The sequence below is a fragment of the Rhodamnia argentea genome, chromosome 7 (genome assembly GCF_020921035.1).
Source record: "Rhodamnia argentea isolate NSW1041297 chromosome 7, ASM2092103v1, whole genome shotgun sequence".
Lineage (NCBI taxonomy): Eukaryota > Viridiplantae > Streptophyta > Magnoliopsida > Myrtales > Myrtaceae > Rhodamnia > Rhodamnia argentea.
The window spans coordinates 24,881,847-24,905,252 of NC_063156.1; the positions used below are offsets into that span (position 1 = coordinate 24,881,847).

Below are 23,406 nucleotides of genomic sequence, written 5' to 3' on the forward strand. Positions count from 1 at the left end.
CAATCCCTGGCATGTCTTTTATTGCCCTGCAGTCTGCACGCCGAAGTCCCCACTTGAAAGTTGAAACGGCTAGTCGTACCTCTCTTTTGGCATCTCTCTCTCTCTCTCCTCTCTCTCTTTTTGATCCGAGTCACCACCACCTTCCTGTTCTTCCCCACTGTCCGAGACTGAGACAACCAACCTAGCAAAAAGCGGAGCGCCAAATGTAGTGGCCCCCACTCGTTACTCTTTCCTCTTTCTCACTAGACTTTTCCTGCGACAGAATATGTTACGGGGCCTTATTCCACGAGTCTCTCTCGAGAGAGAGTCCCAACAGACATTTCACTGAAAGCCTAGATCTTCTTATCTCCTTCAAAAATACTCCATTAAATCCGCAGTACTATCTTCACAAATCTCCGCAACCTTTGACACAACATATCTGAGCATTGCTATCTGTTCAAACCTCCCCAATCGCCAATCTCCTCCACCAAGCTCCGTTATCCTCTTTGCTTCACAGTCTCAACCATCATCGACCTCCCAAAAGAGAAGTTGCAACCTTTGGGGTAAGATAGAAAACAGGGCTCTTGATTAGAAATAGGCGGGGGTCGTTGATTTCGATGCAGATGGGTCTTTTGGATCTGCTCGTCTTCTCTGTCCCGCTCCTCGCACTGTGCGGTGAGTAGTCTCTTCTCTTCTGCTGCGGAATCTCAACAATGCTGATTTGGGTTCTGTCTGTTTCGAGCCTCTCACTCTTGTGGGTTCTTGTTTGCCACAGGTGCGGAGTTTTCGAGCAAGGTCGGAGTCAACTACGGCCAGTTGGGGAACAACCTCCCGTCGCCGGCCCGGTCCGTCCGGCTCATCAAGCACCGGCTCAAGGCCCAGCGCGTCAAACTCTACGATGCCAACCCGAGCATCCTCCGAGCCCTTAAGCACACCGACATTCGAGTCTCCGTCATGGTCCCGAACGAGCTTATCAACGCCATCGCCGTCAACCAGACGCTTGCCGACTCGTGGGTCGGGTCCAACGTGGCGCCCTTCTACCCGGCGACCAAGATTCGGTACCTCCTTGCAGGCAACGAGATCCTCAGCTCCGCGGACAACACGACTTGGTTCAACCTCGTGCCGGCGATGCGAAAGGTCAAGATCGCCCTGAAGAGGCACAGGGTCCTCAAGGTCAAGGTGGGGACCACGCTAGCGATGGACGTTCTCGCGTCGTCGTACCCGCCTTCGAGCGGCTCGTTCAGGCCCGACGTGTCGGACCGTGTCATGAAGCCGATGCTGCAGTTCTTGAACCGGACCAAATCCTTCTTTTTCCTCGACGTGTACCCGTATTTTCCCTGGTCCTCCGACCCGAAGACCATCGACCTCGACTACGCATTGTTCGAGTCCAAGAACGTGACCGTGACGGACCCAGGGACGGGCCTGGTCTACACGAACCTTTTCGACCAGATGGTGGACGCGGTAATATTTGCGATGAAGAAACTCGGGTACCCGGATATCCGGGTCTGGATCGCCGAGACGGGCTGGCCCAACGCCGGCGACTGCGATCAGATCGGCGCCAACATCTACAACGCCGCCACGTACAACCGCAACGTGGTCAAGAAGCTCTCGGCCCGACCGGCCATAGGGACACCGGCTCGACCCGGTTGGGTCCTGCCCTCCTTCATATTCGCGCTCTACAACGAGAACCAGAAGCCGGGTCCGGGGACGGAGCGGCATTTCGGGCTGTTGTACCCGAACGGGTCGTTCGTCTATGAGATCGATCTCAGCGGAGAGACGCCGGAGAGGGAGTACAGGGGGGGCTTGCCGGCGCCGACGAACAACGAGCCGTACAAGGGGAAGATATGGTGCGTGGTGGCGAGGGGAGCGAACCGGAGCGCGTTGGGGTCGGCACTGTCGTACGCGTGCTCGCAGGGGAACGGGACGTGCGGGCCGATCCAACCGGGCAAGGCGTGTTATAGACGGGGTTCGCTGGTCCGGCGGGCGAGCTACGCATTCAGCTCGTACTGGGCCCAGTTTAGGAAGGCGGGCGGGTCTTGTTACTTCGATGGGCTGGCCACTCAAACCATCAAAGACCCAAGTAAGATTTAGCAAACCCGGCTTTGATTATTCACTTGATTATCTTGTTATTGCTCTATGATATGATATTCTTTGAATTTGCTTGTTAATTCTGTCGGAAATGCTATAGTTCGATAGTCATTGACCATTAAAGAGTTCAGAAGGAGAATCTTTGCTCAAACCTTAGAAGCTATGATTGATTCCTGTAAGTGGAATTAGAGATGTATTTTCAGGTTCTGTCTTGAATTGTTGTTCATAGGTTACGGATCCTGCAAGTTCCCTGCGGTGACTCTTTGAAGAACTTCCGCCGGCCAGAAGAGGTGATACCGTGGTCTCTGTTTCTCCAACACCGTCACGTAGAATAAGAATTGTTCAGCTCATTCTTTCAGTACTCGGGCGCTTCTTCACTTCCGAAGGCACTGCACATTTTTCTTGGAACAACTTTGGTACTACTGCTTAGGCCGGACTTCCAGAGCATATGGCAATCTCAGAAGTCAGCGATTTTCTTCATCTATAGTTGGTGTCGTCCTGATGAGCCTTAGGCGATTGAGGATGGGGACGTGAAATCAGTAGAGTCGTGTTTGGTCGAATGTTGTCTTGGTTTCCAGATTGTTGCTAGAAGGTTCCAACGGCTACATCCCACCATTTTCCCAACCACTCTGGGAGCTTACCTTACTTTCAGACTGAGACAATTTATTGATGATTCGTGTGGCAGGCGGCTATTTCTGCATATTCAGATGACTCTTTCTTTAATTTCATATGAAGCATTGCCGCTGCACATTTTTTCTATTCCCCCCTTTCGGATTGTAAGTCGAGGACCCGACTTGATTAGCTTGACATTGATTCCTCTTTTGGATTCCTAGGAATAAGAATGGTTGTAGGATGATCTATATTTGAAAACTGCGATCTAGACTGTAATCATGCTCTGTGTTTTTTTTTTCCCTTGCACTTGGTCACAATCCGATCACCTCAAGATAGCCCTGGGAAATCCTTTCGAGAGACGATGACTAAGATATTAAAACCTTTCACAAACAGAAACAGGATTCTATACCAGGATCCGAGGACGTATGCATAAAATTTCACAACCGGTTATAGTCCAAACAAGGAAGCAGCATGATGTACTCGGTCCGCTAGGTTCGTTTGCCCGGGGATAGCAACTTCCCACGCATCTTTTCTTGATTTTCTGATCATCTCTTACAAGAACTTGGTCCGCTTCTCTTATGGCGTTCTTTGCACTTTCCAGCCACCTTCTCCCTTGTTTTGCTTCCCTCGCTTTTCGTCATTCAGCTAATTCGGCTCCTTTTTTAAATTGATATCTTGAAGGAGGTAATTCCTTCTGCTTCGAAAATTTCCAATTCGAGATTGCAACATTAGGAACCTGGCTTGGTGGTCAACTAGATAAGCAGGTGACGACTTTTGATTCTCGCAAGATTCAGTTGTCAATCCAATTAGTTCACCCCCAAGTCCAGCTCCTGTGATAGTAGAAGATGGCAAAGTTGTACAGTGAAACTATTTTCAAGATTCAACGTGCGGAGTTCTGTCACTGGTCTTCCTAGTTTTGCTGAGTCTTCTTTTCCTGACTCAGTTCACGGTCTGAGGAATTTACCTAGGTTGCTCGATTCTGCACTTGACTGATAACTAAAAACGACCATCCAATTCCCACCTAATTTGCTGTGATGCCGAAACGCTAAATCTACTGAGTCACAATTGCCTTTAGGAAAGTTTCAGAACATAGTGACGAAGACGGCAAAGCCTTTGGCGGGAGGGAGTACAATTACTGCTAAAAAGCATAATGCAGAAACTAGAAAGATGAAGTGGACATAGCTTTCACCGGACATGATGTTATCTTAAATCATGATTCATTAGGCTCTAGGAAGCGACGGATTCTAGAATTCAAAAGCGAGAAGTAGATGCAGCATATGAATCATTTAGCTCGGTCATAGTTCAGAGGTCTTCTTCTTTATTGCTCAAGGACTCTGCAATCTTCTTGGCAATGCAATATGCAGTGGACTGAATAGTGATCATGGGGTTAACCCCAATTGCAGTAGGCATCAAGCTCCCATCACAGACAAACAAGCCCTTAGCTTCCCAGCTCTCACCGTTCTCATCCACCGCACCATCTCCCTCACTAGCCCCGATCCTGCAGCTTCCCATGGGATGTGCGCAGCAGTACAAGTTCCACAGCTCTTCCCTCGACGCGGGCCCTCCACTGACCACGATGCCATTCAAGAACTCTTCGATGTCTTCTTCCTTAGTCCCTTTGCATTTCATCCTCTGCCCATCGCTCCTGTGCGTACCCACTTCCTCGGCACCTGCGGCAATCAGTATCCTCAGAGCTTGCCGCAGCCCGATTTTCATGTTCTCCTTGTCGAATTCTCCTAGGTTGTAGACGATTTCCCCCTCCTCTCTAACTTCCCCTGAGCCCTTGTCTCGGACCAGGGTGGCGAGATGGGCAGTCCTCGAATACTTTCTCATCCTTTCCTTCATGTCAGCGCCCGACGTCCAAGGACATAAGGCAGAAAATAGGCCGGGCCCGAGAGAAGGAGTTTCTATAATGACCGGGACAGGGGCACCAGTTTCCGAGACAACCTTGTTGAGCGAAGTGATGATTCCTCCTTCGTACACTTTGCCTTGGATCCCGGTCAGATTCTCTGGGAAATAGCCCCAGGCGAAAGCGGACGGGTGCAAATGCAGGTTCCTCCCAATGTTTGGGTTCTTCAGGCCGCTTGAGATCAGCAACGGCGGCGTTGAGACCGCACTGCATGCGGCGATGGTCACTTTAGCCTCGATGTGAAGCTCCTTTGTAATCTCCTTGTTGAGGACAGACGATGCAATCACTCCTGAACATTTTTTGGTTCTTTCTCCATGTTGGGTATTTTCCAGAATGAGCTTCTTGGCCTTGCAACCCGTCAAGATGACCGCTCCGTTTTTGACTGCGTCGACCAACCATGTCGAATCTGTCCCCTTCTTGTCCCCTGTCCTACACCCATAACAGCAAGATCCACAGAAATGACCCTCTGATGAATTCCTAGCGACATCTTCGACTTTCAAGCCGAGATTCTCACCCCCTTTCCTCAGAATCTGATTCTGAAACCCTTCCCGTTCACATCTCTGAGTGACACCAATCTTCTCGCACACAGCATCCATAGCAGCCACATAGTCAGGTGTTCCGAAAAGCCTTATCTTGTGATCCGCCGACCATTCCTTCAGGACATGGCTCGGGGTCCTGATGCAAGCCGACCAGTTTACCGCGGACCCACCTCCCACCGTGGAGCCGGCAAGGACCACAATCTTCCCGTCGACAGTGGAGAGCAGAGCGCCGGATTCATACAGCTGATCCAGCGATGGCCCTTCCAGGGACGAGTAATCCTGCGGGACGAAGTAATTGCCCTTTTCGAGAACCACCACCTTTTGGCCCGAGCGTGCGAGGATTGCTGCCGCGACGCCTCCGCCGCTGCCGGAGCCTATGACAACGACGTCGCACTTAATCCTGAGGGCGTTGTGCTGCGGAATTTGAGCAACTTCGAGTCCCTTCTGGGCGAGGGATTGAACGAGGGACGAGTCGGTTTCGTGGACGGTTTCCACAAGGCCTCTTTGAAGAGGCCTCTCTTGCTTGTTATGTTTCTTTCTGGTGTCCACTTGGTACCCGATTGCCTCCCATGCTGGGTTGCTCGAGTTTTCATCTGTCTGCAAGAGAAAACAAGGAGGAAGATCAAAGAAGAAGAAGTAGAAGAAGAAGAGGAGTAAATCGATATCTATGTACTGGCGTGGCACACTAATCATCAGAAGGTTATGAACGGCCCTGCTTGATCCGTTTATAAAAGAACAAGTTTTTTTTTATAAAAATTGTAAATATCGAGGGACATATTCACTAAAAATCATAAAATTTATTATGAAAATACAATTCAATCTTAAAATTTACCACCAAAACTTGTCAAATTAGTATAATCAAATTCCAAAGTTAACTCCGTCCAATTTAAATAACGAAAAACGCTGATGTAAAGTTTTTTAATGTTTTTTTTATATAGTTGGTGATGACATGGGCTAAATCGATCTGGTTTTCACTCGAATCTGATTTTTAATTTAATTTTTATTTAAATTTAACTTAAAAACAAAAACAACCCAACGCAACAGGGAATCGGCTGCGCAAGCTCCTTGTAGCCCTCGTCACGGCCGCACCACCACCGCCAGGAAGGGCCAACGATGGTGGGAAAGTTGTGGGTGGGGGTCGCCGGCCCTTCCTGGGGGGATTTGGCCATGGCGAGGAAGGTGAGAGCGAGCGCGAAGCTAGAGACGGCGCGGTAGAAGGATTGCGGGGTAGCTGGGAAGAGGAAGCGAGAGAGAAGCAGCGAAGCGGAGTAAGGGGGGAGAATCAGAATTGGGGTGTTGAAGGAGTCGATGTTCTTGAGGAAACTGTGGATTGATCGCCTGATGATTCGCTCTCGCCACCCTCTAGCTCTATCTCTGAGTTCGGTCGATGGGTCTTCCTTTGGATTCCTTCCATGGCAGGTTTTTGCAAGGGAACGAGTGTGGATTGATATGATTCTGCTGATTGACGACTTGATGATATCATATGAAATAGGCGGCTGGCGACCCCGCTGACAACTTCCCGACCACCGTCGGCCGGCGGCAGTGAGGACATTGCTGGTCCTCCGTTGATGTCAGTTTTTTTTTTTTTTTTTGGCTTTTTTTAAATTCATATAAATGAAAATTATATTAAAAATCATGTTCGGACCAAAACGACGTCGTTTTAGCCACGCAGGTAAGAAAAGACATTAAAAAAAGGCTACGTCAGTATTTTTCATAAGTAAAGTTGGACGGAGTTAACTTTAGGTCTTAATTGCATCAATTTGATAAGTTTTAGGACTCGATTACACTTTTTGCAAGTTTTAGGACTTAAATGAACTTTGATGATAAGTTTTAGGATTTCTAGTGAACATATGCTATATATCAATTGCAAATTGTCAACAATTCTTTTATGTCTTTGCTTTTCTTATCAACACCTTTACTTATTCAATTGTTATACGATTATTAACTTTCTTCCAACTAAATTATACTACCAACTCTTATCTGTCTTACTTAATGATGTCTTTTTTTAATGTATCAACTTTTGTTGTCGTTTTCTAACTTTTATTATACTTTTTACAAACGCCTCTCACCATCTTGTTTTTTTTTTTTTCCATTAAGTTACTCGATTCATTATTTTCGTAAATTTACAAACTATACTATTTTTTTTTTGTCGAAAAACTATACTATTGAGTTGCTACTTTTTTTTTTTTTTTGCCTTGCTTATCAACCCTTTTCTAGGATTAAGTTAGGAACTGGTTTTGTATTTTGAACTCTTGTTTGAACTTGTTACAAATGTTTATTTGGTTTCTTAGACTACCAATTGCTCTTACCTCTAAGAAAAAAAAAATCTCTTCCCTTTTTTTTTGGGGTCAACTCTGGTTTATTTTCTGCATAGCGCCTCTGATACTATCAACTTATTTGAGGCACAATCAAGCAAACCTAATTGAAAATTTGTCAAATAAAAGTAATCAAATAATCGTTGATGACCTTTTCAAATGAGTGATTGTAACTCATAATTACTTGATAATGTAATTGTGGAAGAGTTGATGAATCTATAAAATTAAATCTAATAGTTTCACATAAGAAGTGATAACCCAATAGCGCATATTAATTTCATTATGAAAGTCATCGACCGTTTTGCTGTTGTTGATTAAAGTCCGCGAGCATGGAAAAATATATGTACTTTCTTTAGGCTCGGAACGATAAATTTCTACCCTTTATTCAATTCGAATTTAGTTCACAAAAATGATGCGATTTGAAATTTTTAGTAACCTTACCCGAGTGTAGAAGATGAAAAGGCAGTAGAGTTTGATCATCACGAAGACAACCCTCAGGGGAACCACGAACGTCTGTCTCGACCAGTTCTTGAGAACTCTCTCTCTGCTCTCCACCGGCATTTCGGAGAAGCTGCGGACGAACGGCCATGTCGGAGACAAGCACGAGCCCCCGCACAGCACGAGCGTGCCCAGCCTGAAGGACAGCATCTTCAGCACCAAGCTCACCGTCGCCACGACTTGGCCCTGAGCCCTCTTCGTCAAAAGCTCTGCAACCTGCTCTCCATTGCCATGGAAGGAATCAGAACATTCGTTGAAGGGTAATGTTTGGTTACATCTGATGACAAATCTTTATAAAGATGTCCATTTACTTCATTTTCATCAAACGTCCTTCTAGCAATGTCTGGCGGTTGTGAGCAACAGCATGGCTCACGTGACCGACAATATAACATCAGAACGTTGTGTACTTGTTTCCTGACCAAATGTTCGTGCCCCAGTATAATGAGATGAAAAATTAGGGCATCGTAAAAGGAATTTTCCATATAAGCGGCCTCATCCGTCAAGATGAATGAATGAATGAGGGGCATGGAGAAATTGAATTGATAATGTCATGTCAAAATATCTAATTCTAGACAAACTACATAAAGCACGTGACCAAAATGGACTGCCACTATGAGTTTTTTTTTTTTCCTTCTTTCTTTTGGGTTGGATCCAGTGTGTGGTTCAAGGCTCAAGCAACATGATTATAGAGATAAAGCCAATGATGTCTTACTTTTTTTTTTTTTTTTGATCCCTACTTTGTAAGATCAAATATGTCGGACTCGCGTGAGGAAAAAACTGAAAAAATGGGTAAAAAAAAAAAAGAAACATAAAATATCCATCGAACAAACTTGGACAAAAAGAGAAGTAACTTGGACAAAAAGAAACGAAGTGATGTAGACAAATCTTTTTTGTCGATAACCTCAGACCAATCAATCGAATATTGATGAATACGTAATCGATCGAAGACTACTTGAAAACGGCTCTTCCGCTTAGAAACGAAATGTCACAATATTTATTTTATACATGTCAAAACAATGGAAAAGAAAGAATATCTTTTACCTACCCCCAGTTTGTCAACTTTCTTGGAAATGAAGCAAAGAAATGAAAATGGCGGAGGATAAAAAATGTTATAATTATTGGGGTATGATTAGTACCCTCTATTGACAAGAATGCACGGAGGTCCGTGAATATTTATCGCTATATATTATCTATTTCTCTTGTAATTGAGTGATAGTAACGAGAGATGAGCTGCGATATGTTAATTATAGTGGAATATTTTGCTTGACACAGCCCTAGTTTAAGAATGAATTAGGATAAAACTTTTATGTTCTTGATTTCTTTTTCTCGTTTTTACGCTCTATTTCGTTGTAATTGTGCACTGAAACCGAACAATAATTAAGGTTATATGCTGCAAGGAATTTGAAAAAAAAAACGAGCTATAATTACTTCCTTCTCTTTTTCCGAATTCTCTCCCCTAATGAAAAATTGAGAGAGATTATTTCACCTCGTCGGGAAGAGGAGGCTGAGACCCAGAAGCGCCGTAGAAGCCATGCAGAGCCTGATCATCAACTGGGGTTTTTGGGTTGACGGAGCCGGGCGAGAGAGAAGGGATTAGGGTTTCGCAGATGGCGGCAAGAGCTTGAATCTGAGCTGGAGAGAATCCATGACTGTATCTCCTCTCTCTCCTTCCTCCTCTCAACAGAGGATGGCACTCCCCCGCCATTTTTTTTTTGCTTCTGAAGAAGAAGAAGGTTAAGAATCCCAAAAACTGATGAGTATCGAGTGGCTTTTCGTGGTTGCCTGTATTTTGCCCCAAAGGCCAAGCATATATATACACAGCGCACGCAGATATTTCTCTCAGAACTATCGTCTAACCAGCATTGGCTTGGTGCTAACGTAAATATCTTTGCCTTTTGCACGTTTAGGCTCTATTTTTTTGGTTGAAAAATGAATGGTTTGTAAAACATTTCTCTCTAGAAATAAATCACTTACGTAACTTGAAATAACTAGATAATCAAAAATATTTTCGTTATCGATAATCTTATGTCTCAAGCACATTTGTGGACAATTAAAATATTTTCCATTCTTTCAATTTTGTAAGCACGTGAGCGATCAATTTCAAAAAAAATATTTTTCAAATCATTCATTTTTCGATGAACGATGTCTCTTGTTTGCCCGGTTTGTTGCGATTCCTAGCCCAACAAATATAGTCCGACACTCGTGCTGAAACGAGACAAGTTGCGGTCTTGTCTCTTTTATGCGATTTTTGTGCGTTGATTAAGGGTCCCGAAGCTTCTTTAATCATGAAACGCATGATAAGATTATTTATTTACGAATGTCTTCAAATTAAACGGTGCCAGCATAGATATAATTAATGGGAGGTACTGTCAATGATGCTCTCAAAAGATAGAATCGCTTTTATGCAACAGACAGAAACAAAAGACAAAACTTAGAATCCCTAAATGGTTTTCGCCCTTATCATCAATTAAGGAAGGGTTGATCATTTACGAGAAAGCCGGCAAAATAGTCTAAAAAGTCTTAAATTTATTGCATTTTTTTTTATTCAATCCTAAACTTTTTACCTGTGTCAATTGCATTCTAAGCATTTTAAGGTGTTACGAATTGAGTCTACTCAGCTAATTTTAAGAGAAAATCTCTGACATGGTGAGCCTCGCCCAAGGCTAGCGAGATCTCCTCTTGCTAGATCCCTACGAGTGTGACCTCGCTTGTGGCTGGCTAGGGCAAACCCTCGCCAATAGTTGCCTTTGGCCGGTTGCCAACCATGGATGAGGCTCGATGACTGGAAGAAAGAAGGAGAAAGAAAAGAAAAGAAAACATAAAAAAAAAATTAATAAAGCTAAAAAATATTAAAATTTTATTTAAAATTGTTCACGTCAATGTCGGCATCCACAAAAGCGATTTTTTGACTAAAATTGGCCGGATGGACTCAATTGACACAACGTGAAAAAATTTTGGATTCAATTCGCACAATTAAAATGTTTATGACTGAATTGGCAAAATGTTCAATAGGTTTAAGATTTTTTGGATAATTTTCCCCGAGAAAAATGTACATTTCCTTCTTCTAAGCGGTCACGTCTTCAAGAACCGTGATCCTTCATCTTTTTGAGTTATCTTGTTCTACTTGTCTTTTCCCCCCCTCACTTAGGGTGGAGGCTTTCCCGATTGACAAGTCTATCGATCGTGCTTGAAAGACACCGGGTATAATCTCGGAACATGAGTAATCTCACCTATTGATCTGCCGCCTCTTGTTGGAGTCCATTCTGCCGTCTCCAAACACGAGATTACGATCCATGGAAGTTTCATTGACACCAAGCCTAACAGCCTCCTCCTCTCTCCCCAAGCCAAAACCTAACATTATGGACTTGGACGGTCTTCCATCGCCAGCAACTTGCTTGAAAGCTACAGAGGAATGTGAATGGGACGCAACCTCAAGCCGTGCCTCGTGTTGACAAATCAAGTGGGCATTGATGTGTCTTTGTATCCGACGTAAGCTTTGTTTGTCATCACGCGTCCTTGTTTATATTCCAATTTTGGCGATCTTTTCACTCAACAGGCGATCCGATTTCACCAAAAGAGATCTGGGATCAGAATTTGGTTGTCCCGCTGTCAAAATTGGTGGGACGGTCAGCATAGCCTCTTCCTTTTCTCTTCCCCTTTTACCAAAAATTATACACACATTTAAATGTGAGAAATCGAAGATAAGTTCCGCATATAAATTTCATACATCATTTACTAATTGAAAAGTGGTCAGACGATATCGTTTCTTTTGACTTGAAAGCTCGTGGGCCTCCTCATCTTGCATTGTCTATATACCACCCACAATTCTCACACACGCCATCCCGTTGAATAGCTTCCATTGAGAATAATTGTTCAAACGGTTCTAAATCTATTGCACTACGACCATTTTAGTGCTGAACTTTTCTAACCAATTTAGTTCTACATCTTTGGACGATTTTTTTTTTAATGTAGTCCTAAACTTGTTTGAACATTTACTGTTATATTTCGACGAGTTATGCTTTTTTTTTATTATTAAATAAAGTTCAGCAGTTAAAAAACTTAACATCCCTGGGCAATGCTCATTTTTTCTTTTCATTTTCTTTTGCTGTTCCTTTGGGTTCAAGGCATAGTTCGAAATCAAAGGGGTCGGCTTCAACACGCTAGGGACTTGATGGCCCAGCTGGGGAAATCAAACTTGCTTTGGTTTTGCATGCATGCAAAGAAAGATGGGTGCAACTTGCAAGGGCACGTGAATGCGACGTAACCTCGAGCATTGTGTTCGTGTTTTTTAACGTGAGCTTATCCCCCGAAGTCACATATCAAGGGGGCATCGAATTCGTATTTTGTAACGTAAGCTTTGTTTATCATGTTAGAGATATTCTAGAGATATTTACAATATTTTTTTCTTATTTTTTAATATTTCTTTTGATTTAAATAGGCTTATGTACTCTTTTCTACACATATTCGAATGTATACTCATTCCACATTTCTCTTTTCCGCAAATTATTATTCTTAAGTTGGCATCAGAGCCACTTTTCGTGAGCTAACGCTAGTGCACCTGGAGCACTTTGCGCCTGGTGCACCCCATCTACCCTTTGCACTCCGAAGCCAAATAAACTCATCTCGCCCCTCGGCAGTATCCATCAAAGTGTGTCATTCCCATTTGAGACGCGTCGCCCAATTGAGCCTTTTTTCATGCGTTGCCTAGTTTCGAGAAGCCTACACTACCAATTTCACCGTTTGATTTCACAGCGCAATCAAAGATATTGGAGACACTATTCGAATTATTTTCAAACTCAAGTTGATTTGATTCAACCCACCTTGTGTTTGAGGGGTATTAGAAATTTTACATCTATCGTAGAGATATTAAGGGTATTTCCTCTGATAGTGTCATGCTAGCAGAACCCTTTTCTAATTTGGTTTCCTTATATCATTTAATAAAGACTATAAATAGACTTGGGTACTTTCTTTTATATATATTGAAATATATACAAATTCCATGTTTCTCTTTTCTGCATATTATTATTCTTAAGTTGATATTAGAGCATGTTTCTAATGCAGTAGATAGATTTAAGAATAATGTGAAAGACAGATTTGTGGAGGAATTTTTGTATTATTGGCTATGTCATAATAAATATTACATTTAGCCTATTTATGGGCTTTACGAGATCATTATCGAGGTAATATATATTAATCAAGATTTGCAATCTTGAGAGAGATATATAGAATCAACTAAATTATCAAATATCTCTAACATAGAAAATTATCCTAGATAAATCTTAACTATCTCTAACATCCTCCCTCAAGTCATCTTGAGTTTGCAATCAAGTGTAACAGTACCACGAAGATTTGTTTCTCCATGAAATCAACACTCCACGGCGGCGTGTGGCTGCGTGAGACGACATCCAGCGGTTGCGCTTGTTTGTGGTGAAACTTTCAAATCTAGCTAGTCTGAGGGTGGCAAGCTTGATGGTGGTATTGGCTTCTCAAAACAAGGGTTGAAAATTGGAGGGAAACAACAAGCGGCCGATGCGATTGGCTTGCGAAATAGTAACTAAGTGACACGGCTTGTATGGTAGGCATCGTAGCATCAAGCAACATATAAAGCTGACTTGGAAAAATAGTTACTAAGCGATGCAACATGTGCGGTTGGCATTGAAAGAAAACCACCTTCTTGAAAAAGCCTCGATTTGGTGACACGTCGCTAACATTGTAATACGACTATCTTGGTGCTTACTTAGATGAGCATGAGGCACTCGGTGAGCACTATCGAGGGACGAGATGGATTTTTTTACTATGAGGTGCATGGAGGGCACCAGGTGCGAAGTGTACTTGGTATACTAGGTTGCCTCATGAAAAGAGGCTCTGATACAAACTCAAGAATAATGTGAAAAACAGATTTGAGGACGAATTTTCGCATAATTGGATATATCATAATGAAAATTACATCAGCATGTTTATAGATTTTATGAGATCATTATTAAAGTAATATATATGATCGGGATACGCACAATCAAAGGGAGATATACGCGCAATCTTGAGAAAAATATAGTATCAACAGAATTATCAAATGTCTCTAACATAGGATATTATCCTAGATAAACCCTAATTTTCTCTAACATGTCAAATGTGACCCCCCGTAGTCACATATCAAGGAGGCCATGTGTTCTCGTGTTTTTTTAACGTAAGCTTCGTTTGTCATCACATTTTCCATATACATCTTCAAAAGAATGGAGCAAAGACAGGTGACGTCGGATCGATTAAGATTTATCATCTCGTTGCCCGCATGGAGCTGTCACGCACGTGGCCCCATGTTTCCACGTTCACGCACGTGGCCCCATGTTTCCACGTTCGTCTTCCATTCATTGTCCAGACCCGTGAGCTTTGCTTCGTCAATTCTCTCATCTTTCGAAAGGCCATTGCTCATGACTAATTTTACAAAATTCGAATCGCTTACGCACCAAATTAAAAGCATACACATTTCTATTAGCACAAAAACGTCAGTAGTGCCAAAATTTATCCATGACACTTACTTTATTTGGCGAAAAATGAATGATTTGTAAAATATTTTTCTCTAGAAAGGGATCATTTATATAACTTGAAATAACTAATTAATCAAAAATGTTTTCGTTATCGATAATCTTATGTCTCAAGCACTTTTGTGGATGATTAAAATATTTTCTATTCGTTTATTTTTGTAAGTGTGCGGCGATTAATTTTAGAAAAAATATTTTTTAATCTATTCATTTTTCGATGAACGAAAGCTCTTATTTGACCGGTTTGCTGCGATCCATCGCCAAGATAAAGTCCGACACTCTTGTGCTGAAACGAGACGAGTTGTGGTAGTGTTCTCGTCTCTTTTATGCGATTTTTGGGCGTTGGGGGTCCCAAAGCTTTATTAATGAGACGAGGTGAGGTAGTATGATGCTTTCAAAAGATAGAATCGATTACTTTTATGCAAAAGACAAAAACAAAAGAGGGATAGAATCCCTACATGGTTTTCGCCCTAATCATCAATTTGGGAGGGATCGAGAAAGACGGGAATAGTTCAAAAAGTCTTAAACTTATTGCATTTTGCCAATTCAATTATAAACATTTTATTTGTGGACAATTTAGTCCTAAATATTTTCACGTTTTACTAGTTGAGTCCATTCGGTCAATTTTAAGCGAAAATCGCTGGCATGAACGCGTAATAGCCGACGTGACAAGTCTCGCCCAAGGCTAGCGAGGTCCCCTCCGGCCGGATCCTAATAGGGGCGACCCTTGCCTATGACCGGCGAGGGCGACCCTCGCCAGCAGTTGCCTTTGGGCAGTCACTGGCCATGGATGAGGCTTGACAGCCGACTAAGGAAGAAAGACAAAAATAAAATAATAATAAATAAAAATAAAATAAGATATAAAAAATTGATAAAAGGTCCCCAAAAAAATAGTAAAATATTATTTAAAATTGTTCACCTCAATGCCGACATCCACGTTAGCGATTTACAGTAAAAATTGGCCAGACAAACTCAATTGAAAAACATGAAAAGATTTAAAGACTCAATTGATAAAAATTCAACAAGTTTATGACTGAATTGACAAAAATTCAATTAAATTTAGGATTTTTTTTGGACAGCTTTTCGAAGGAAAACCACAACACCCCCCACCCCTTTCGGGGGGCACTTTGCTTCAAGATACCTAAAAAGGAGTGTGAATGGGACACAACCTCCAGCTGGGCCTCGTGGTCACAAATCAAGTGGGCATTGATGTTTCTCTGTGTTGGACGTAACCCGGAAGCTTTGTTTGTCATCACGCCTTCTTGTTTCCTTTCCAATGTTGGCGATATTTCCCGTTCATTTATCCATACGGAACACTGGTTTGGAGCATTTTCTCCACCCCTTTCTTATCGGGTCCGCAGCTGCCAATAGGTGTCGTGGGGACAAGTCCTTCGTTACGTGCTTGCACGCATAAAAAGAATCGACCAAAGATGCATGTGACTATCGAATCGATTAAAGATTTATCAGCTCGTAGCCAATAGGGAGCTATTGCACGCGATTCCCTCGTTTCCACGTTCATTTTCCATTTAACTTAGCGAGGCCCATGATCTTTGCTTCATCAATTCTCTCGACTTTTAAGAGGTGCCAAATCACTTAGATACCAAAAATTGATGAGATATACATTTAAATGTGGTAGAAATCAATGATAAGTTTTGTATATTACTTTTATATTGTTATTTACTAATGAAAAAAATTGTCAAAAAAGTCATAAATCTATTTTTTTTTATCAATTTAATCATAAACTTTTTATATTTATTCCAATTCAGTCCTAAACATATTTTTTGTGCCAATTCAATCTTACATTTTTTTTTATTCGTGCCAATTCAATCCATTTGGTCAATTTTGGTCGACAGACGCCGACGTGGATCCGATTGGTTCTGACGGGGGCAAATTTTAATAATATTTTAATATTTTTTAAATTTTTATTTTTATTCTTTTTTTCCAAAAAAAATTGTTTGTTCATCTTCTTCCCGATGAAAAGAGGAGATGAAAAAAAAAAAAAAAAAAAAAAAAAACAAGAGATGAGCAGCCATAGGTTGGCCAATGCCTCCAGTTGGTTGAAGGCCCATGGCGAGGTCGAACCTTGCCGGCCACTAGCACCACCTTTGGGCAAGCTCGGCCAAGCCTATATCCGGCTCGGTGAGGTCCGGCCCCACGGCCACTCTCTAGTCTCTAACCAACTCGCTTGGTTCCCTCTCAAGCAACCTTGCGGGTTCGACCTCCAACTCCGTTGCCTCCCAGGCCTCACCCGGCCATGGGGTAGCTCGGCCAAGCCAAATTTGGGCTTGGCCAAGCTCACCTAGCAGTGGTGCTAGTGGCCGGCGAGGTTCGACCTTGCCGTTGGCCTTCAGCCGGCTAGAGGCAGTAGCCAACGCCATGGATGTTCATCTTTGGTTTTTTTTTTTTCTCGACTTCATCTTTTCTATTCATCAAGAAGAAGATGAACAAACAAAAGTAAACAATTAAAGTTAAAAAAATGGAAGAAATAAATTTTTTAAAAATATTAAAATATTATCAAAAATTGCCCCATCAGCACCGATCAAATCCACGTCAGCGCCGGGCAAGCAAAATTGACCCGATAAACTGAATTGGCACAAATAAAAAAGGTTTAGGATTGAATTGGCGCCAAAAAAATGTTTACGACTGAATTAGCACAAATATAAAAGGTTTAGGAGCGAATTGACAAAATTAAAATGTTTAAGACTAAATTGGCAAATAGTACAATAGGATTAGAACTTTTTTCACAATTTTCCATTTACTAATTGAAAAGAGTTTCGGCAATGCCGTTTCTTCTATCCGTTGAAAGCTTGCGGGCTTCCACATCCGGAAGTTTTTAATGGCATCCGTCGTATATATAATCCCGTTCTAATGAAAGTACTAATCCAACTCTCGAACTGTCTACATACCTCCTCCAGCTCTCCCACCATTTTGTTGAATAGCTCTCACAGGGAAAAATTTTCCAAACAATTTTAAACTTATTGTACAACTATCAATTCGGTCCTAATTTATTCAATTTAGCCATTATTTTTGTTTAAATTTAGCCAAATTTAGTCTTACACCTATAGACTATTTTTCATGCAACATATAATTTCGACAAGTTATTTTGTAATTACATGAAGTTTAGTAGTTAAAAAACTTAACATCCCTAGGCAATGCTCATGTTATCTTTTTCTGTTTCTTTGGAATAGAGGTATTGTTCGAAATCAAGGGGGCCGGGCTTCAACACGATAAGGACTCGAGGGCCCAGCTTGGCTAATCAACTTGCTTTCCCTTTCCATGCATGCAGCATGCAAACAAAGATCGGCACAATGGCACGTCAATGCGAGCAACCTCGAGCTGTGCCTCGTAGTCAGATATCCATGGGGGCTATTCTGTTCGTGTTTTTTTTTTTTTTCAACGTAAGCTTTGTTTGTTGTCATCATGTTTTCCATATATATCTTAGAAAGAATCAAGTGAAGACACATGTGGCTATTGGATTGTTTAACATTTTATCATCTTGTCGCCGGCATGGAGCTGTCGCGCACGATCCCCCCTCATTTCCACGTTCATCTTCCATTCATCGTATCCAGACCCATGACCTTTGCTTCATCAGTTCTCTCATCTTTCGAGAGGTCATTGCTCAAGACCCATTTTACAAAACGGGTTCGTTTTACGAGCCAAATTAGCGAGATACACATTTCTATTACATTCCTAGTCTCTTATTTACAAATCATATAGTGTGAGGGGAGATTGTTGTGATTATCCTACATTGGTTGTGAAAGGTTTGTAAGCGTGAGGGAAATGCTCATCTTTTAACCTACCTTTTGAGATGAAAGAGGTCCTAAGATCATCCAACACTCGTATCAAATATACGAGTTGTTGCCGATCCAACCTAAGGCAAGTCCTCATCCTTTGAGCTATAGCTTTTGGGATGAGAGAAACCTATGACCACCCAATATTGAGAATATAATTTCTCCTATTCACCGAAAGGTCGGGGGCTTAGACGCCCGGAAGCTTTCTAAATCGTTCTTGGTACGTAATCCCATACTAATGGATGTACTAATCCAACACTTGCACCATCTATGCACCTCTATCAGCACTCGCGCCATCTCGTTGATTCATAAGCACTAGCGTAACAATTTGTACACGATTCGCGAACTTTTTTCAAAATTTTGGGATCAATGTATCATCCGGAAATGTTTTCGGGGCCTTTCCGCTAGGGTTATGGAGCTCATTTGCGTATGTAACTAAGCGTCGGCACAAGTCCTTGTTCTCTACGCCGCCAAATGATTTCGCGATCGTCGACTCGGGGATTTAGCTCGCATCTTGCTCGGTTCACAACATGCGTTCTGTGGCAGTGCTGCATGGGCATTTGTCCCTCCTTGCTGCAAAATCTCGTTTTGGGGTAAAGTTGTGTTTCGATGGGCTTTTAAAGGAGTTCCAAAGGCCCAATCAAATGGGGAAAGCAGCTTTGGGCTCTTGAGACACGCCCATTGATGGTGTTCGCGAGGTCCGCGTTTCATTTCGGCCCAGCCCACTCATTGACAAACGTGCATTACCAGCCTCCCTAATATCCCTTTCCCGGATTGAGAGCAACTCCTGAGTCCTGATAGATTATACTGAGATTTTTCTACAACATTGGATTCTCGAACCCTGCGGCTCAACTAATCCTTGCATGGACACGCACAAATCGTCCCGTCTGTTTATACCCGATACGGCTCCATCCGCACGATGGCGGGTGTGGGCCCTCGGCGTTAATACAAGTGGGCGACGTGTGATTTTGACACATAGTCCATTGAATCCAAATCAAGCGTTCAACCGCTCAGTCAGCCCCATCCTTCGGGGAGGGAGGTTTTGTACTGTGATAGCTTTATACCGCAGCTCGTTTGCCCCACTTGTATTCCCGCCCTTTCCGTTTCATTTGTTTGGTTATTCGTACATCGATCGTATCTAGGTCTTGGAGAATTATGTTCATGCAGGGCCGCCTAAATGACCTGATTGATCCGTGATAGGATGTGGCGTGTTTCGATTCATTATTGTAGATAGAATGGCGGGGGACCGCTAAGTGCTTTATGAGGTATGGAAGTTTCGTGCTACTCGGTTCTATGATCCGAGAATTTAAGTTCGCGAATGATATTGTATCAAAATGGGCCTAATTCCTCCTCTTCTTCTTCTTCTTTTAATTCTTCTTTAATTCGACTTCCGGTTCAATCCTTAATTTTGCTTCGAACTTTTTAATGAAATCTCAAACTCTAGGTCCAATCTTAATTTCAATTTTTTTTTTTATGAAGGATGGGGGCAAATTTGAGACTAGATTGAAAGTTGTTAGTTTTTCTTTAGGCAAAAATTCTGTGATTCGAGAATTTAAGTTTGTAAACGATATTGTATTCAAATGGGCCTAATTCTTGTTTTTTTTTTTTTTTTAATTCAACTCGTTCTGCTCCTAATTTTGCTTCTAACTTTTTAAAGAAATCTCAAACTCTAGGTCTAGTCCCAATTTTGCTCCAAACAAATTTTAGTCTAAAGAAAAAACTAACAACTTTTAATCAAGTCTCAAAATTTTTTTTTTTTTTGGTAAGGTAAGAATAATCAAGTCAAGTCTCAAATTTGCTCCCATCCTGGGTCCAAAAATCGCTAGTAGTTGTTTAACGTGGCATTTTCATGTCGATAACAAATATACACTTGCTAAAAATTGCTCTTAATGAGTGTTTTATGCAAAATGATGTGTAGATCTACATTGAGATTGTATGGTCTTGACAATACTATTAGGAACTATTTTTCTTTTTCCTTTTTACACTTTCCTCCCGCTTATTTCGCTATTTCGTTGGAGTCTGAGCTACCGGTGCATTCTTTTGACGATTAATGTTGGGCTACGCCGTAGAGGAGCGGCGGTTCCCAACTTATCTGCGGCGATCCAACAACCCGAAACTGGCAAGTTTTTCCAAAAAATAGAGCTTATCTCTTCTCCTTCATATCTTGAAAACGATTAGAGAATGCACAATCACGACGGCAAGGCTGTCGCCTCCTGACGAACGATGGGGACCGGACGAACGAAGTGGGTCTCGGCCCACGAATAATTTTCTCTCTCTAACGATCAAGCAAAGTGTAGTTGGACCAACCTACTATAGAAAGTTAGATAGATGTGGTAACGAATTGCACTCATGGTTCTATCTCTACCACCAAGAGATTTCAAGTACCGTTGCAATTGCAAACGCTTCCCGTTCCACCGACGTGGAAAAGACGGCTATTTATAAGCGTTCGCCTTCGTAGGGACGTTCCCGGTTTTCGTTCCGTGCCCGAGAAAGACCTTCCAGCGTGAAAAGCTTCTTCTCGTCGCACAATCCGGTGAGCTTCGGCATAGGAGATGGCGGAGAAGAAGCCGATGATGCACGCGGTTTGGTACGAGTCTTATGGCGGAGGACCCGCCGGCTTGAAGGTGCGAATGTTTTGGCTCTCTCGATCATCTGGCGATCCGCACGCACGCTCGCACGAATACGTGTTGAAGTAACGAAGTTTGCATTGGCGAACTATGTTTACGTGTTCCCGGACAGCTTGTGCTGTCAATGGAGCGTTTTCTTGCTTTTGGGATTCTTCTGTTCCAAAATAAGCAAGGGAAGAAACTGCTCGGTGTTCTCGAGTGTTAGTTGTAGGAGTTTTAGTTTGGTGGAAACGGAGAAGATCTTCCTTATGGAACATTCTCCTATAGTAAGAGCGAACGAACAAAGCGGCTCGCTTCTTGTCTGCGTAGATATGTGTTGGGTAGTTTGGGTTATCGATTATTTGGGTGTCGGTTGTGCTTTTGATCCGCATTGCGTACCGTGTTCACCTGTTCTTTGCGCTTCTTGCAGCATGTGAATATCCCGGTTCCGGCACCGAAAAAGGACGAGGTTTTGCTGAAACTAGAAGCGATTAGTATAAACCCTTTCGATTGGAAAGTGCAGGATGGACAGTTGAGACCGTTTCTTCCTCGCAAGTTCCCTCAGATACCTGGTACTCGATCGAAACCCGAAATCGCTTTTTTTCTTCCCCTCCTTGTCGAGAAGAAGTGTGACGGTTTTTTACAATGTATGGATCTCTGGGTGAAGACTTGGGCAGGCAATATAGTGAGTGTAGTTGCATAATGGCGTCATTCATCTGTCGTGCTTAAGAGATGACTGTATGTCACTTTCACTTGGTAGACTTCAGTATGTTAACAAGAACCGATTCGTGCAAGACTAGTTTACTACTTAAAGCGTTCATGTCCATCGTCATCTTTTCCCTGGCTAACCCGCGGGTTCGAGCCATTTCAAAGGATGTGCAATTGCCATATCGTTTGGTTGCTTCTGGTTTCTGCGAGCGCATGGGAATGGTCGTGTGTTCGGCAAGGTCTTGAGGGCTGGACACCGTGTTTCGCGGCGTTAGTGGGAATGATTTGGAGATAGGCATGTTTATTTTGTTAAGCTTCTGTGGTGAAATGTAATCTGTAACTTGATATCTTTGGTCTCTTTGCCTTCATTTTCACAGCCGCTGATGTAGCAGGAGAGGTGGTCAAGGCTGGACCAGCAGTCAAGAAATTTAAACCTGGTGACAGAGTCGTAGCCGTCCTCAATCCCTTTGTAATGCTCACCCTTCGTGTCCTGCATTTTATCTTTTGACTGGTGTTGCATGTTGCTATGATGTTAAATCGTTCTGTGCTTCTTATTTGATGACCTGACAGACCGGAGGTGGATTCGCCGAGTTCGCCGTCGCAAAGGAGAGCCTCACGGTGGCGAGGCCGCCTGAAGTACCAGCTCCGGAAGGGGCAGGGTTACCCGTGGCAGGCCTCACTGCTCTTCAAGCCCTCACCCAAGCTGCCGGGCTGAAGCTCGACGGGACTGGGCCGCGGAAGAACCTCCTGATCACCGCTGCCTCAGGCGGCGTCGGCCATCATGCGGTCCAACTAGCGAAGCTAGGGAACACGCACGTGACCGCGACCTGCGGGGCTCGCAACGTCGACTTCATCAAGAGCCTCGGCGCCGACGAGGTCCTGGACTACAGGACCCCGGAGGGAGCTGCCTTGAAGAGCCCCTCCGGGAGGAAGTACGACTTCGTGATCCACTGCGCCGGCGCACTCCCTTGGTCGGTTTTCGAGCCGAACTTGAGCGCTCGCGGGAAGGTGATAGATCTCGCGGCGGGCGCCAGGGCCATGATGACTTTCGCCCTCCAGAAGCTCACCTTCTCCAAGAAGCAGCTCGTGCCGATGATGATGTCGTCCAAAGGCGAGAATCTGGAGTTTCTGGTTAAGTTGGTTCAGGAAGGGAAGCTCAAGACCTTCATCGACTCGAAGTATCCTTTGAGCAAAGCTGAAGATGGCTGGGCTAAGTCTATCAGCGGTCGCGCCACGGGCAAGATCATCGTAGAGCCATAAGACACTAAGCACTGCTCTGTTTTTTGAAAATTGTAATTTCACTTGAAACCATGCGTTTTACATTATATCGAGCCGTCTTTTGTTTGCTTTTGGCAGTACCAAAACCTTAGAACGAAAGCATAGACGTGTGTTCTGCGTGCTTACCATATCAATCCTTAATTCAGGTCTAAACTTTTTCAAATTTACTAATATAATCATAAATAATAGTTTAGGACTAAGTCAGCACGTTGTCACGGGAGTGGTTCCTAACAAAAATAGATCGAAAGTACTATATTAGAATTTCGTGCAAAGGTTAATCACTAATTTGGAGAAATTAAAAAGGTTTATGGCTGAAATGACATCCATACAATACGTTTTTACTTATTGAAATGTTTTTCAGTTTCGCTATCGATTGAAACCGACCGGGCTCTTATGGGGCCAAAAGACTAGCAAATTCTGACGTTTTCTATTAACCAAATGATCAAATCATTGTTCATAGCTTATGCGGATGGATCCAAATCAGGCTTCTTCTTCCCATCGTTCCGAGGCGCTTTGTTTTCATCCCCACCTTCGCTCTCAATCCTTC

At 43.0% G+C, this 23,406-nt stretch overlaps 3 protein-coding genes across 3 annotated transcripts; 2 read left to right on the plus strand and 1 right to left on the minus strand.

The window, feature by feature from the left end:
• Window positions 1-306: 306 nt before the first annotated feature.
• LOC115742534 (probable glucan endo-1,3-beta-glucosidase A6) lies at window positions 307-2,480 on the plus strand. The gene is made up of 3 exons (XM_048282853.1): window positions 307-654; window positions 755-2,059; window positions 2,297-2,480. Exons 1-3 carry the CDS (start codon window positions 597-599, stop codon window positions 2,332-2,334), a joined length of 1,401 nt encoding a protein of 466 aa, XP_048138810.1. The 5' UTR covers window positions 307-596; the 3' UTR covers window positions 2,335-2,480.
• A 1,382-nt stretch (window positions 2,481-3,862) lies between these two features.
• LOC115742531 (long-chain-alcohol oxidase FAO2-like) lies at window positions 3,863-9,753 on the minus strand. The gene is made up of 3 exons (XM_030676892.2): window positions 9,427-9,753; window positions 7,884-8,156; window positions 3,863-5,724 (listed from the first exon to the last, which is right to left on the minus strand). Exons 1-3 carry the CDS (start codon window positions 9,643-9,645, stop codon window positions 3,982-3,984), a joined length of 2,235 nt encoding a protein of 744 aa, XP_030532752.1. The 5' UTR covers window positions 9,646-9,753; the 3' UTR covers window positions 3,863-3,981.
• Window positions 9,754-20,457: 10,704 nt separating this feature from the next.
• Window positions 20,458-22,881, plus strand: LOC125312444 (chloroplast envelope quinone oxidoreductase homolog). The gene is made up of 4 exons (XM_030676901.2): window positions 20,458-20,891; window positions 21,304-21,445; window positions 21,959-22,050; window positions 22,152-22,881. Exons 1-4 carry the CDS (start codon window positions 20,820-20,822, stop codon window positions 22,839-22,841), a joined length of 996 nt encoding a protein of 331 aa, XP_030532761.1. The 5' UTR covers window positions 20,458-20,819; the 3' UTR covers window positions 22,842-22,881.
• Window positions 22,882-23,406: the final 525 nt, after the last annotated feature.